The 15951-nt window shown below is 35.7% G+C and overlaps 1 protein-coding gene across 2 annotated transcripts in view; it reads left to right on the forward strand.

Moving 5' to 3' along the window:
- The window catches only part of Brms1 (breast cancer metastasis-suppressor 1-like protein), a 279251-nt gene extending 268106 nt beyond the window's left edge, over positions 1–11145 (forward strand). For both annotated transcript variants that reach the window (XM_090375460.1, XM_090375459.1), the window contains exon 10: positions 10934–11145. In XM_090375460.1, coding sequence (XP_090231586.1) covers positions 10934–11057 — 124 coding nt within the window. In that variant the 3' untranslated portion in view covers positions 11058–11145. The remainder of the gene's footprint in view (positions 1–10933) is intronic.
- Positions 11146–15951: the final 4806 nt, after the last annotated feature.

The raw sequence follows: 15951 nt of genomic DNA on the forward strand, positions 1-15951 counted from the left end.
TGGCATTACAAGAATGCAAAATGGGATGACCTGCGAGACTTCTTTTCTTCTTTTCCTTGGTCGGATTACTGTTTCAAAACTTCTGATGTCAACGTTTGCTCAGATCATGTCAGTGAAATTATTCTTGCAGGAATGGAATCCTTTATCCCACAATCCACTTTAAAATCTCGTCCTTTATCTAAACCTTGGTTTTCCAATAAATGTGCTAAGGCTGTTCAAGAAAAGAATGTTGCATATCGTAATTGGCTTGTTTCTAATTCTTTTTCATTTTCTGCCTACACCAAACTCGCAACAATTGTAAAGCAGTTATTAATCAGTCCAAACTAGAGTTTGAACAGGCTAAGAGTAGAAAGCTTGCTTCTTGCCCTAATGGTAGCCGAGCATTCTGGTCTCTTGCCAAAGCTATTGGCTGCAACTTTTGCCCATCTCTTCTCCCACCTCTGTCTAAACCAGATGGTTCTGTTGTCACTTCAGCCAAGGATAAAGCTGACCTGCTAGCATCCCATTTTTCTTCCAGCTCATTATTAATGATCTTGGTAAAACACCTCCCACCATTCCCAACACACTCCATTCAATGCCTCGTGTGGTCTTCCATGAAAAGGATATCAGAAGGATTTTGATGAATCTTGATGCTAAGAAAACTCCAGGTCTTGATGGTATTTCTCCACTTGTTCTCAAAACCTGTGCTCCTGAACTTACTCCTATTCTTTGCCGCCTTTTTTCACTTTCTTATTTCAAAGGTGTTTTTCCTTCTGCTTGGAAATTTGCTCATATCTAGCCAGTTCTTAAAAAGGGTGACAAATCCCTCCCATCCAATTATCGTCCCATTGCAATTACTTCTACTCTTTCTAAAGTAATGGAGAAATCAATTAACCGCCAACTCTTAAACTACCTAGAAACCTGTCCGTCTGATCAATGATCGCCAGTATGGATTCTGTCAGTGTCGATCCACTGGTGATATTCTGGCTTACGTTACCCATTTATCTACTAATTCAATGGAAAGGTTTTGTGAAACACAAATAGTTGCTGTTGACATCTCAAAGGCTTTCTATCATGTTTGGCATAAAGGTCTTCTGAACAAGCTCCCATCTTATGGTTTTCCAACTGTTTTTAGTAATTGGTTATCCAGTTTTCTCTCTGATCACTCACTGAGGGTGATGGTAGATGGCTCTCTGTCTTCTAACTTCTCCACTAATGCCGGTGTGCCCCAAGGTTTAGTTCTTTCCCCCACTCTTTTCCTCTTGTATATTAATGACCTTCTTCCATTGACTGGAAATCCTATCCATAGTTTTGCTGATGATAGCACATTGCATTCCACTTTCCATTTTGAGAAACCTTGCCTTGCTCAATCAGCTTCAACTTCTCGAAAATCTGCTACCAATTCCTTAAATGCCGATCTTCAGGTAATTCTCCAGTGGGGCAAAGACAATTTAGTTGATTTCAACCCTTCTAAAACTCAGTCTTGTCTTATATCTCGCAAAAAGGATTCTTCTGCTCCTATGCTTATCTTTAACGACACTCCGATTTCTAGGCAAAATGATATATCTCTTTTGCGGATTACCCTGACTTCTAATCTCTCTTGGCACAAGCACATTACAAATATTGCTTCCTCTGCATCTAAAAAACTTGGTTTTCTCTTTTGCTCTCTGCGTTACTTTTCTTCCAAACAGCTGCTCACTCTGTATAAATCGCAAATCTGCCCTGCCATGGAATATTGTTCCCACATCTGGGGTGGTGCCCCCAAAACCTCTCTCAGGCTTCTTGATTCCATTCAGAAGAGGGCAGTTAGGTTAATTAATGATTCATCTCTAACAGAGTCTCTCCACTCGCTTACTCATAGACGTACTGTTTCTGCTGCATGCCTCTTGTACAGGTACTTCCATGGGCACTGTTCTTCTGAATTGGCTTCTATAATTCCTGCTCTCTCTTTCAAAACAGTCCGAACACGTGCCGCCACCAGCCAACATCCATTTACTGTCCAACTTCAAACCCACAGAACCAACTTTTCATCTTCCTCATTTATTCATTCAACTGCCGTTTTCTGGAACAACCGTCCTTCATACGTATTTCCTGACAATTACAATCTACAGAAGTTCAAGTCCAATGTCAACAAATATCTTCTTTCATCTTCTCAACCTCCAACCCAAGCATGGTACTAAGTACTGTAGGTTCTAATACCTCTCGTGTTTGGGGTTCACATAAAAAAAAAAAAAAAAAAGTCGTCGCTATACCTGCAGCAGTTCAATTGGTTACATGAATGAAGCCAAGAAGAGACTCTGATTTTTAATCCTGTAAGTTTATTTACAGTGTCACTGTTGTTGAACATTTTGACATGTGTACAGATAATGATGTTTTTTTTAAATGTTCCGAGTTATCTAATATGACAGAAAAGAAATGAGTCTTTTATTTCCATTATTAATTGTTTTTTAAATTCAAATTCAAACATTCTATCAACTCATGTATTTTAGAACAGATATTTTGATGAGCTAAATGGCAAACTTGTCTCATAGTATCATCATATTCGGCTAAAAATTTTACATCAGACAAAAAAATTTCCATTGTATGTATCTTTCAAACTCTCTTGATGACCTCGAAATGTGATTGAATTTTTTGATAATTTGAGAGTTATTTTGATAATCCGCTCCAAAACCTTACGTCAAAAATTGTTCTAGTTGTAAATCTTCTATAATTTTACATTACTCTCTACATTATTCAAAATTTCTCTTCTACATTATCCAAACATTTGTTTGCCATCCATAATTCCTTGACATAACAAGCATCTATATGCAGTGAACTTGCCTTTTGGTATTTAATTTTATTTGATAAATTTTGCCAATAATTTATTCCTTTTTTTCCATCCAGAATTCTACTTACTTGACAAGAACATCTGACAGTTCACAGCCACCTTTCAAGCTTGGGCCCCAATGCAGCTGCATTGGCATAGTTACACCACTGCTGTAGATATAAATTAGTCTGTAATCAAGTTGAAAATGAGGTTAGGCAAACTAAAGAACAGTATGAGAAGTCTCTGGCAAATAATGCAAAGAAAAACAGCAAAGACTTCAAGACATCAAAGATAATGCTTATTTTAATAGTTTTCAAAATATAAGAGCAATGGAGCTCACTTCCTACTTAAGTACTATTTGTAAATTATAAAGGTTTTACTCATACCTTTTGATAGGAAAATTCTTCAGCCCGACGCTCACATCAAATTGCTATAATTAATACGTTATGTTAAAAGACTAAATTTTAACATGATATTATGCTTTAAAAATATTATTAATATATTCGAGTTTCTTAAAAAATCTTGTACTCAACTAATCTTGTATTCAATTTCCATTATCCACTCGCTGCCAAAAGGAAGAGCAAAGCGTAGCAGATGTACATCAACTCACCCAAAATTAAACCAACTAGCAATATTAGACTGGAAACCGAAGACAATTGTCAAAATTATTTAAAATTTTGACAATTGTCAAAATTTTAAGTAATTTCTCTCCGGGAGAGAAATCTATTACTTAACTTTATATATGTTAACAAGAATTAATGATAATATAAATTTTAAAATATACCGCAAACCATCAAACACAGGAAAATTTTTACATTATTTGAGTTATCACCCTTTTACTTATAAAAGAAGTATTATTTTCAACCAATTTTATAATGCATACAGATATAGTTCTACACAGGAATCTCTTAATGATGAACGCAGGGAACTCTCTATAAGATTTTTGAACAGGAGATATACATTAGGTATAATTGAGAGTATTCAATGACAGGCGAAACAAAAATTAGAATCGGTTTAACTTAGTGAGAACATTACACAAAAATACTTTATTCAAGTTCCTTATGCACAACAGTGGTATAAACAATTAACATTTTTAAAAACATGGAATTTAAAATTGTTGCACAGCCCACAAGTCAACTCCACACAGTATTGAAGATCAGGAAACAACTACAGTCGTTAGCATGGAACGAACCAACATAATCTATAGCATTGCATGTGGGGAATGTAACTCTTTTTACATTGGTTCTACCCAAAATTATCTTTCAATGCGTATTCAACACCACCAGGCATCTGTGAGGGCAAAAAGAACAGGTGAGTCTGAACTTTCCTTTCATGCCATCCATGAGAACCATGTTTTTCTTTTTAGTGAGGCAAGAGTAATTAATACACAACACGAATATACAAAACTCTTAATAGCCGAAACACTCAAAATGAAGTTAAACTCTAACTCGATAAATGTATATAGACCATACACTATTTCTGACCAATGGACCTTTACTCGCATATGTAAATAGCACTATTTATATTGGTTAACAAAAATAATCTTGTCGTGGACCACTAATTTTAATTGTGTCACTTTAACACACAATTGTGTGTTAAGTGTGTCACTTTACTTCTTGTGAGCACAGATCATACTGAAATAACCTAGTCCCTTATAAAGAAGTTTAGTCAAAAATATTTTAAGTAATTTTGACAATTGTCTTTTCCTTTTGGCAGTGAGTGGATAATAGAAATTGAATACAAGATTAGTTTTTTTCTTAAAAAACTAATCACTTGTTAATATATACGAGTTAAGAAACTTGTATATATTAAAAATGTTTTTAAAGAATAATATCGTGTTATAAATTTAGTCCTTTCACATAATGTATTAATTGGAACAATTTGATGTGAGCATCGGCCTGAAGAATTTTCCTATCAAAAGGTATGAGTAAAATCTCTATAATTTACAAATTATATTAACAGTAGAAGGAATGATCTGAATCATGTTGGGCCACTTGATCACCCTGCTCAGGATGCAGACAAATTTAATAGGTATTTTGCATCTACATTCACACATGAGGAAGGGTAGGGAAGGGTATGCCAGAAATTTATCAAACTCCAACGTCAAACTCAAACTGCTAAATGACTTTGTGTTAACTGAAAGGAAAGTAGAAGATAAATGGTTGAAGATGGACATAAAAGAGGCACATGGGGTGGATGGAATTGATCCAGTTATATTAAGGGAGGCAGCAAAGGAGGTAAGCAAACTCTAAGCCATAATTATGAAAGCATCTTTGGATTCATGGGAGGTCACTATGGACTGAAAATATGCAAATGTATTCCAAGTCATAAAGGTAATTTGAGTAATTACACACCTGTTAGCTTAACGTCTGTTCCAGGGAAAATAATGAAATCACTGGTTAAAGTAATGCAAGACCATTAGGACAAGCATGCAATTATACTGCAATTGCAGCATGGATATGTTTCTGTACATCATTTTGTCAATGATATACATAAACTTTGCTAGTAGGGTTAAGGTGATTAAGCCCATAGTTAGGCTGCAACATGAGCTGGAAGGAAGGGATGTAGATTTGCTGGAATGGGTGCATAGAAGAGCAACTAGACTAGTGAAAGAAACAAAAAGGATGCTCCTACTAAAAAAGCTTCAGTTCTGCAAATTAGCATTAGTAAAGGCACATGATGCAAAAAAGCAAGCTTTTATAGCATCAGTCAAAAAAAAAAAAACACCCTTCTCATTTCACCCATCCTTGGCTCCAAATGTTTGTCTAATTCTGCTTTGAATCTATTTAAGCTATTAACTTTTACAATGACAGATGGAAGTTTGTTCCAGTAATCAACCACCTGCTGGCTAAAGGCAAACTTTCGACATCTATCCTACCTCAGTCTTCCCTCAATTTTAATAATTGCCCTCTCAGGCAATTATTCTGAGCAAGAGGAAGAATCAGCATTGAGCATGCTCAAACCATTAAAATCTTTATACACCTCAGTCAGATCACCTCGCAGGTGCCTTGTCTACAGACACTGCAATTTGCAATACTTAAAAGCCTTTCTTTGTAAGAGCAACCCTTTGTTCCATTCACTAATCTTGTTGCCGTTCTCTGTACTTGTTCCAGCAGCTCTACATCCTTCTTAAAATGAGGCCTCCAGAACTGTATACAAGCACTCAAGGTGTGGCCTGACCATTGCCTTATACAAGGGGATAATCACATCCTTATCCCTGCTAGAAAAAATTCCTGTATATCATTGACAAGACACAATGAGCTACTCTTGCAGACTGTCTGCACTGCTCAGAAAACTTCAAATCTGCCTGCCCGATTACCCCCAGGTCCTTTTCATTCTTTACCACTGCCAGTGTAGTACCACACAGTTGATACGTTACTCTCGGGTTACTGCTTCCCATATGCAGTACTTTATATTTGTCACTGTTAAACTTCAGTTGCCACCTCACAGCCCATCTGCTCAACTTTTCTAGATCCTACTGCAGCAGCGTACTGTCATTCGTGTCATTAACAACCCTGGTGACCTTCGTACCATCTGCAAACTTGGACATTAAGCGTGATATACCATCATCAATATCATAAATAAATACAGAAAACAACAATGGACCAACACTGAACTCTGGGGTACTCCACTAATAACATTAGTCCATAAAGAGCAGTGTCCATTGATTACGACTCTGTCTTCGCCGACTCATCCATCCCTTTATCCATAGCAGCAATTTGCCTCCAATGCCACACTGCTCGAATTTGTGCAGCAGTCTTCCATGTGTACAGTATCAAGAGCCTTTCTAAGATCTAAATATATGATATTAAATTATTCTTTGCATCCAGTTCCTTTCTGACCACATCATACTATCCAGTTATATTCCTCAGACAAGACTTCCCCGTAACAAACCCATGCTGTGTCTGAGCTATAACTGAAGCCTTGTCTAGATGATCCTGCAGTGCTTCTTTAACCAGTGCCTCCAGTAATTTCCCTGGAACAGAAGCTAAACTAACAAGTCTGTAGTCATTTGTGTCATCCTTTGATCCTCCTTTGCGAATTGAGGTCACATTTGCACATCTCCAGTCCATGGGTACCTCCCTTGAGTCCAAGGAAGCTCTCATAATTATGGCTAAGGGTTTGCTGCTTCCTTTAATATAACTGGATAGATCCCATCCACCCGAAGTGCTTAAACAATTTCTCCTCCACTTTGCTCTCAGTTATTACAAAATCATCTAGCTCACTGCCAGAGTTTAATTCACCTCTGGCATTCCCCTCTCTGAATAACTCCTCATGTGTAAATGTAGATGCAAAATACTCATTCACATTGCTATCTACCTGACCAGGATCTTCAACAGTCGAAACATTGATATCAGTTGGACTAATCTGATTCATCCCGTTCCTTCTAGAGTTTACATAAGTAAAGAAGTCTTTACTGTTTTTCTTTGCATCCTTTGCCAAAAAGTTGTAATCTGCCTTTGCCTGCCTAATCTCCTTTGTGATTTGGTTACAGACCAGTTTATATCTATCACAGTCTTTTGTGTCACCTGTTAATTTTTATGTATCCCATGCATTTTCTTCTCTTGCACATGTTTCATTAGTTCATCTGATATCCATTTAGGCCTAAACCTTCAACAATGTTTTTAGTTGGTATGAAAAGCCTAGTAGCTTCCAAGATTAATTCTTTGAATGCTTCCCATTTTGAATTTGCTGTTGGTAACATCATCAGTTGGTCCCACCATATAGAATTTAAAAACATTGTCTAAGACCACCAAGTCACCTTTACAAAAGCAAAATCCCTTCCCTTTACCCCTGATGGTAGTTACCTCTTTTGAGTAAATCCCACTTCACACTGTGAGCACTGCCACCTGGTGGTTCCTTTATCTGCAGATTCTTAATGTATGAATAATTACTACTGATAATCAGATCAAGAGTATTACTCCCTCTAGTTGCTTCCTGAACATGCTGCTGTAGAAAACAATCATCCATTAAATCCACAAAAGCCTTGCTGGCATGTGAGTGACCAACCCACAAATTCCAGTCAATATCTGGGAAATTAAACTCTCCCATTATAAGACTCTGATTTACTGGCCCACTCTATTTCTCTGTACAGTTGTTTATCATACTCATCAGCCTATAACATACTCCTACTTTCAATTTTGCTTTCGCAATGCTTATGTCATGCCAAACTGACTCAACATTGCACTATCCAGCCATGTCGACTGGCTGTACTTTCCTGGATTTTATGTGTTTCTTAACTAATAGCATAACCCCTTCTCCCTTCTTATTCTGTCTATCCCTCCTGTTCACATTGTACTCCCAAAATTTCATTTCTGCATTCCTTATATCTGTGTGACACTGTCTCTGATATCCCAACAATATCTGCCTTTGATATTTTGATCAACACCTTGAATTCATAAAATTTAATTACCAAACTCCTAGCATTGGTGTACACGCAAGTATACGTGCACCTGTTCCTATTCTTAGCTACCCTAACACAGCCTGTGTATTTACTTGTTCCACAATGACTCCGAGCAGTCTTTGAAATCCTCTGCACCTTGTTTTCCAGGCTGCTGCTCCAACAGAAGTAGTGCAAGAATCACTTTCACCTCTGCCAGCGGCTACTATTAATCTCTTAGTCCGTGTTTTCCCCCAAGCTAGCAGTTTCCGACCCAGCTAACACTGCCTCAATAGCATCAGCAAATATTTTTGCATCCTTTCTATTTTGGGGTATCCCATCCCTGTAGAAGCAGTCTCTCCTGTTAACCAGCCTGAGAGAAATTCTACCCCTTGAGCCTTGCACAATCTCTTCCGGGCTGAATTGATCAACTAGGCTTATATACAATCCTGTACTCCCTCCTGTCGTGTCTAGGCAGAATTTCAGGCACGTTTAAATTCAACCCTAACTCACGGCTTTTTTTTTTTCAACATTGACCTGTACTTTTTAAGTAATTCTGCCAGTATCCTACTCTTAATATCATTAGTGCCAACATGTAAAACAATATCACCTTTTGTGCTCTTAAAAGATGTTATCTGCTGCTCTACAACATCACCAACCTTCGCCCCTGGCAGACATACCCTGGTCCACCTATCCTTTTTGCACAATATGTACCCCATTTCCCTGACACTTGTAGTGTTTCAAGACTAGACGTCTGTGGGGAGATCTGATTGAGGTGTTCAAAGCCTTGAATGGATTGGGTAAGCTAAATATTAATGGAATTCTCTCACTTGCTGAGACTACCCACATGAGGGGGCATAAATTCAAGTTGAAGAAGGATGGTTGCAGGATAGATGTGTACAAGTTTACCTTCAGCCAGTGGGTGGTTAATTGTTGGCACAGGATTCCATCTGTTGTTGTGTGAAGTGGATGGATTGAATAAATTCAAGGAGTTCTTGGAGTGTACGGATTGGTGAACTGTGTTTTTTTTATTTATTATTATTATTTTTTTTTTGTTTGCTGATAATATATAAGCTTGATTTCTTGCATCATTTGCCATTACTACTACAGACTAGTTTTTATCTGCCACAGGCTTCTGTGTAGCCTTATAATTTATATGCATTCCATGAAGTTTTCTTGTCTTCCACAAGTTTCATCTACCATGGCCAAGTTCACTTCTGTATTTGCCAGTATACTACCATTGTTTTTACCCCCCCCCCCCTTTTTTTTTTCAAAATCTTCATTTACACCATTCTTCTCCTTATTACTAGTGTTTGATGTTTTCTCTCTACCACACTCTATTATAATTTTCATAATTATTTACAGTTTAATCAGAATTTACTCTCTTTTATGTATTTTCATCACCAGTGTGCAAAGTTACTTACATAGCATTGGGACTTTCCTCCATATCACTGCTTTTTTTTTTTTCAAATTTATGTTATCTGCTGCCTAATTACCCTTTGGACCAGTTTGCCCTTAGTTTGAAGGTTCAAAACGCTGTAGCAGTTTATCCCTACTAATTATTTTCCAACTATATTGATACTGTCACCAAACTCTTGTCCCATACTTTTATAATTACTTTTGGCTCTTATTTTTCATTCCATTTTATATTTACGTTCATGGCTCAAAAACTCGCCTTAATTATCTTTACATACCTTTATTCATAACCCCTTGCAACATACCAATATGTTACACACTTATTATGCTAATTCTTTATTACTGTTTGTTCAGTTATAATTTCTTAATACTATTCATTCATTAATTTTTTTTTTATTTTTTAAATATGCAATCCACATAGGTCTTAAAATTCTTTATACAGTAATTTTATTCTTACTCCTTAGTCTTTGTTTTATTCTATATTTCTAGTAGTTTTGTCAATTTATGCAATAATCACTGTCTCTAATATTACATGGATCTGTAATATACATATCTTTGGATTCTTTTTCAGCAGCTTTCTTCTGGTAGATATAATTTCCATAACCACTTTAATATTCACATTTCTGTTTCCTCTCAGTTCAACTTGTCACTAAAATTTGTCCTTTTATATTTATATATATACATATATTTTTTTTTTTTCAAGTTTTAAATAAAAATATGTGGAAGTCCAGAAACTTTTCAACTACCTCTGATATATTTGAAAAGTTTGCATGCATAAATTTTTTTTTTTTTTTTTTTTGTTGTTGTTGTCTTCTGATAAGCAGTATAGTAAAACCTCACTTTAACGGACTATATGAGGAGTAAGGCATGTCCACTAAATCTGATTGTCCGTTAAACTCGAAATAAATGCATATACTTGCTGACCCTGCTAGAATATTGTGAAACAGGTACTATGAAATAAAAAAAAATTAAATGTTGTAATAACTGTATTTTAAAGAATTGATTGTGTGGAGTAGAAAAGCTTGAAATTGTGTGCCATATAACAGCAGCAAAAACTCTGGCTAAAGCTTATTCAGTGTCTGAAGAATTCCCAAGTAACCTTGCTAGAGGTTCAGATGACTCCTACTGATGGCTGACATACTTGGCAGGATGATGAAACATGATGGTAAGTGATTCTCTGGAAGTGAAAATATTTTAAATGACAATAAATACTAATCAAACTAAGACAGTTATGCCACCTTTAAAGCAAAAACCAGGTTCAGTAGACACTGTCCATTAAATTTAGGTCTGTTAAACTGAGGGTTTACTATAAATCATTTTGGCACTAATAGTTATTTTATTTGTGCTTTCAGTGCCCAGGTTGTATCTGTGAATACCAGTGAAGTGCAGTTTCAAAAACAAGATGGTGGCTGGATTCGAGTTTGTATTAGTGACTTTCAGACAGGAAAGTGCAGCATTCAGCATGCAGTTATGTGATACTTCAGCTGTAAAATTTTAAAAGTGACTTAGACAGCTTTATGTCATCATATACAGTGACACTTGCATTTTTCCTTCCTTTTTGAATGACTTGTTTATTGAAGTAGAAAGAAGAGATGCTTACTGCATTTTTTTAAAAACTTTTTATAATAATTTATTCACATTAGCAGTGGCATTATCATATTCATTCGAAACAGCATTTATAAATACAGGTTGTTTTTTTTTCTTTTTCACACATTGGAATACTTGAAGAGCTTCAAAATATATCCTTTGCAAAAGTATTAAGTATTTTTTCTTTAAAGTTAGATATGTAGAAATGTATTTAACTAGACAGACGAAAACACTGATAAATATTTAATATTTGAAAATATAAATAAAATACAGTAAAATCTTGAAACTCACCTGGTAACTAAAAGTCAATAACAGGTCCCAAATGGCAAAGATACAATTTTTTATACAGTATAATTTGGGATAATTCTAAACATTGGTTAATTTAGTTATAAATTATTCCTCTCTCTTTAGTATCATCATTGATTGTATTACACAAACTAAAGAATAAACAACCTTAACAGCACAGAAATGTAATAAAAGAAAATAAAAGATATGGGTAAGTTGAGCGTAGAAATGCCAAAAATCATCAAAACTGATAATAAAAGAGCATGATTGAAATGGTAAAAGAATTTGGATTTGTGTGACAATTTAATTTAGACATTGTGTATCAAAAATCATGATGCATTTAGCAAGAGGGCTGAAGATGAGGTAGGAACTGGAAAAAGGAAGAATGCAGGAAGCTGTGCATGAAGATTTGGAAGGCAAATTGTTTGAATGGATTTGCCAGATTTGAGTTAACAGAAATCCTGTAGTGGGGCCAGTTGTGTAAGAGATAGCAGATGAAATTACTCTGCAAATGGTAATAAAATTCCAATATTAATTTTGAGATTTTGAAGACTTAAGATTTGAAATAGCTTAGAAATTAATGTGAAGATATAAATCCTTTAACTGCTTTTAAAATAATATAAATATTGTGATAAAAGAATGACTGGTCACTTACAAGTAACGGTCAAGTACTAAAGTACTAAACATTACAACTCTTATATGAAATAAGAATTGGTTAGTTAGTTTGTGCATTAGCAGCTAGGGCCATAGTGTGCCTTCAGAGTAGGGAAGGTAAGCAGCCTAACCGATTCCTCTATTGATTATCAGTTTGGGTATTGGTCTCATTTCGACAGATAACTCAGAAACTTCAACAATCAAACCAACAACAAATAGCATGTCCTTCTCTGAACTACCAATCTTTGAATACTTCCTTTCCAGTTTCATTTCTAACTTTTATGTTTGTGTACTTTTAAATTTGTGCCATTAAGGTCAGTTGTTTGAAGGATTTTTGGCAAATTAGCCATTTGGTCCGGGTGCATCAGTTAACATGTTCTTTATAGTGTATTATTTTATTGTCTTCAAAGAGTGTTCATGGGCCAGTTTGTATGTCATTGCAGAATGGAAACTCTGCACAACATGCAAACAAGAGACTTTTTACCCGACATTGTTGGATCACCTGGAAAGCAACTCTTGAGAACAATATTCCTGCACTAACTGCTAGCAAACAAATAAAAATCAGAAGTTTTTTCTATGGTTTTTCATACAGAAATTGCTCACAAGAACTTGTCAGGTAACCGCCACAGTCTTTGCAACTATTTGGCTTTTTGCCTGAAGTGGCATGGTAACAGATATGTGCTGATGCTACGTTTAGTTATACAGGTGTACCTTGCTTTAAAGCACTTTGCTAATATGGCAGTTTTCAATTATATTCATGTTTATTATTTTCGTTGCTTGCCTTGCTCTTAAGGGGGTTTTTAGCGGTGACACGCACATCAGCTGACTCTGAGCTGAATCGTCAGCTGATGAATCATTTTGTTACCCACACTACAGCATTTGTGCACTTTGTGTTATTATTGTAATTATTAATTACAGTACAATGGCCCCTAAGTGTAGTGCTAGCAAAGAGAAGAGTCACAAGCTTCTTACTTTAAATCAAAAGCTAGAAATGATTAAGCTCAGTGAGAGAGGCATGTCAAATGCCAAAATAGGCCGTAAGCTTGGTTTGGCATGCCAAACAGTTAGCACAGTAGTGAAATCAAAGGAACTTGAAAGAAATTAATAGTGCTACTCCAGTGAACACAAAAGTGATAAGAAAGCGAGACAGCCTTATTGCTGATTTGGAGAAAGTTTTAGTGGTCTGGATAAAGGATCAAACCAGCCACAATGTTGTTTTAAGCTAAGGCCTAATCCAGAACAAGGCCCTAACTCTCTTCAATTCTATGAAGGCTGAGAGAGGTGAGCCAGCAGCAGAAGAGAGGTTTGAAGCTGGCAGAGGTTGGTTCATGAAGTTTAAGGAAAGAAGCCATCTCCACAACATAAACGTGCAAGGTGAAGCAGCTAGTGCTGATGTAGAAACTGAAGAAAGCTATCCAGATGAGCTAGCTAAGGTAATTGATGAAGGTGTCTACACTAAGCAGCAGATTTTCAACATCGAGGAAGCAGCCTTGTATTGGAAGAAGATGCCATCTAGGACTCTCATAGCTAGAGATTAGAAGTCAATGCTTGGCTTCAAAGTTGCAAAGGATAGGCTGACTCTCTTGTTAGGCACTAATGCAGCTGACTGAAAGTTGAAGCCAATTCTCATCTACCATTCTGAAAATCCTAGGGTCCTCAAGACTTATGTTAAAGCTAGCCTGCCTGTGCATTATAAATTGAACAACAAAGCCTGGATGACAGCAGATCTGTTTACTACGTGGTTTACTGAATATTTTAAGCCCACTGTCAAGGCCTACTGCTTAGTAAAAAAAATTCCTTTCAAGATATTACTAATTAGTGACAATGCACCTGGTCACCCAGGAGCTCTGATGGAGATGTCCGAGGAGATTAATGTTTTCTTTCCTGCTAACACATCTATTCTGCAGCCTATAGATCAAAAAGTAATTGCTTCTTTCAACTCCTATTATTTAAGATGGACATTTGTTAAGGCTTATAGCTGCCATAGATAGTGATACTTCTGATGGGCAAAATAAATTGAAAGCCTTCTAGAAAAGGATTTATCATTCTAGATGCCATTAAGAACATTTGTGATTCATGGGAAGAGGTCAAAATATCAACATTAAAGGGAGTTTGGAAGAAATTGATTCCCACCCACCCACCCAATACACAAATGACTTTGTAGGGTTTGAGATTTCAGTGGAGGAGGTGACAGCAAATGTGGTGGAAATGGCAAGAGAACTTGAAGTGGAGCCTGAAGATGTGCCTGAATTGCTGGCATCTCATGATCAGCCTTAATGAATGAGGACTTGCTTTTGGTAGATGAGCAAAGAAGGTTACTTCTTTAGATGGAATCTAAAGATCCAGTTAGCATTGCTGAAATGACAACGAAGGATTTAGAACACTACATTGGCTTACTTGATACAGTAGTGGCAGGCTTTGAGAGGATTGATGCCAATTTTAAAAGAAGTTCTACATTGGGTAAAATACTACAAAATGGTATAGCATGCTACAGAGAAATCCTTTGCTAAAGGAAGTGTCAGTCAATGAGGCAAACTTATTTGTTGTCTTATTTTAAGAAAGGGCTACAGCCACCACAACCTTAAACAGCAAGTAGCCCTACCATTCAGCCATCAACATCAAGGCAAGACTATAAAAGAGAATAAGATTTGTTGAAGGCTCAGATGATGAAACTCCACTATCTTCTTTGGCCTTCCTTCCATAATTACTTCTAAAATGTTCATTCATCAGTCACCATAAGCAAAAGACAAAAATATTTTAATTAAAATATATTTTAAAATATTAATTAATAAAATATATTTTAATTAAAAATATTAGCAATACAGTACTGTAGCATTTTTTTAAAATATATTTATTATTTTTACTTTTGCATTGTGTTTGTTAGGCCTAGCGCACTAAATAAATGATAGTGTAAATATGTTTTTAGGCTTTTATATGCACTGGCAAGTGAAAAAAAGGCTGTGATTCACCCACTGTATTAGCGAGGTGTGTCTGTAGTTTCAGGTTTACTTGTTTTTGAATGCTTATTATTTTTTTCATAGTAAAATTGGGAACATAAAACCCATTATTCTCTCAAAGTCTCTACACTGCAGGAAACAAGATTCATGTGCTGTGAAGTACACCATATTTGAAATAAACCTGGAAACAGAAGTAACTAATAATATTTATATACATAAAGCAGATATGGTTTTTTTTTATTTTTGAAAATAAAAGGTATAAAACACAATGTTTTAAAAATTACATTTTTTGTTATTAAAAAGTAGTACATACAGTAAGTACTGCAGTCTTTTAAGAAAAGATGAAATACTGGAATTGTTCAAGCAGAATTTAAAAAAAAAAAACCCAAAAACAATTTTTAAAAATTAAAAATAAAGTTGGGGACCTCTCAGTGATTTGCCTGCCACTATTTTTGTTAGTGGCAGGCAATTCACCTTGACCTAGAAGAGGGCCACCACTGCTAGGTCTAGAGTTCGCCCAGTCTCAGATGGAACTTCAACCTAGACATCCTGAAATGAGTAACATGCGGTAAATAATATCGTCACTGAGACATAATATTAGTAATGTATATAATGGAATTTCTCTCTTTGTTATAAACTGCCAACTAGAGTTTCTTGAAGAAGGGGGATAAATAAATATATAATCTAGTTTGCTGCCTTCTGTAAGTAGTAATTTTTATTAAATTTTTGAATATATAATTTTTATATAAAAAAAAAAAAAAAAAAAAACACCCTTAAAAACTTTTTTTTGTTGGATCAAAAAGTGTTAGATGTGGTGTGTAGAAGATTGTAGATGAAAATGAAGTTCACTAAGATCAGAATTAAGCCCCACACATTTATGAAATTGA

Source organism: Mastigoproctus giganteus, chromosome 6 (genome assembly GCF_048544385.1).
Source record: "Mastigoproctus giganteus isolate SK-2022 chromosome 6, ASM4854438v1, whole genome shotgun sequence".
Taxonomy (NCBI): Eukaryota; Metazoa; Arthropoda; class Arachnida; order Uropygi; family Thelyphonidae; genus Mastigoproctus; species Mastigoproctus giganteus.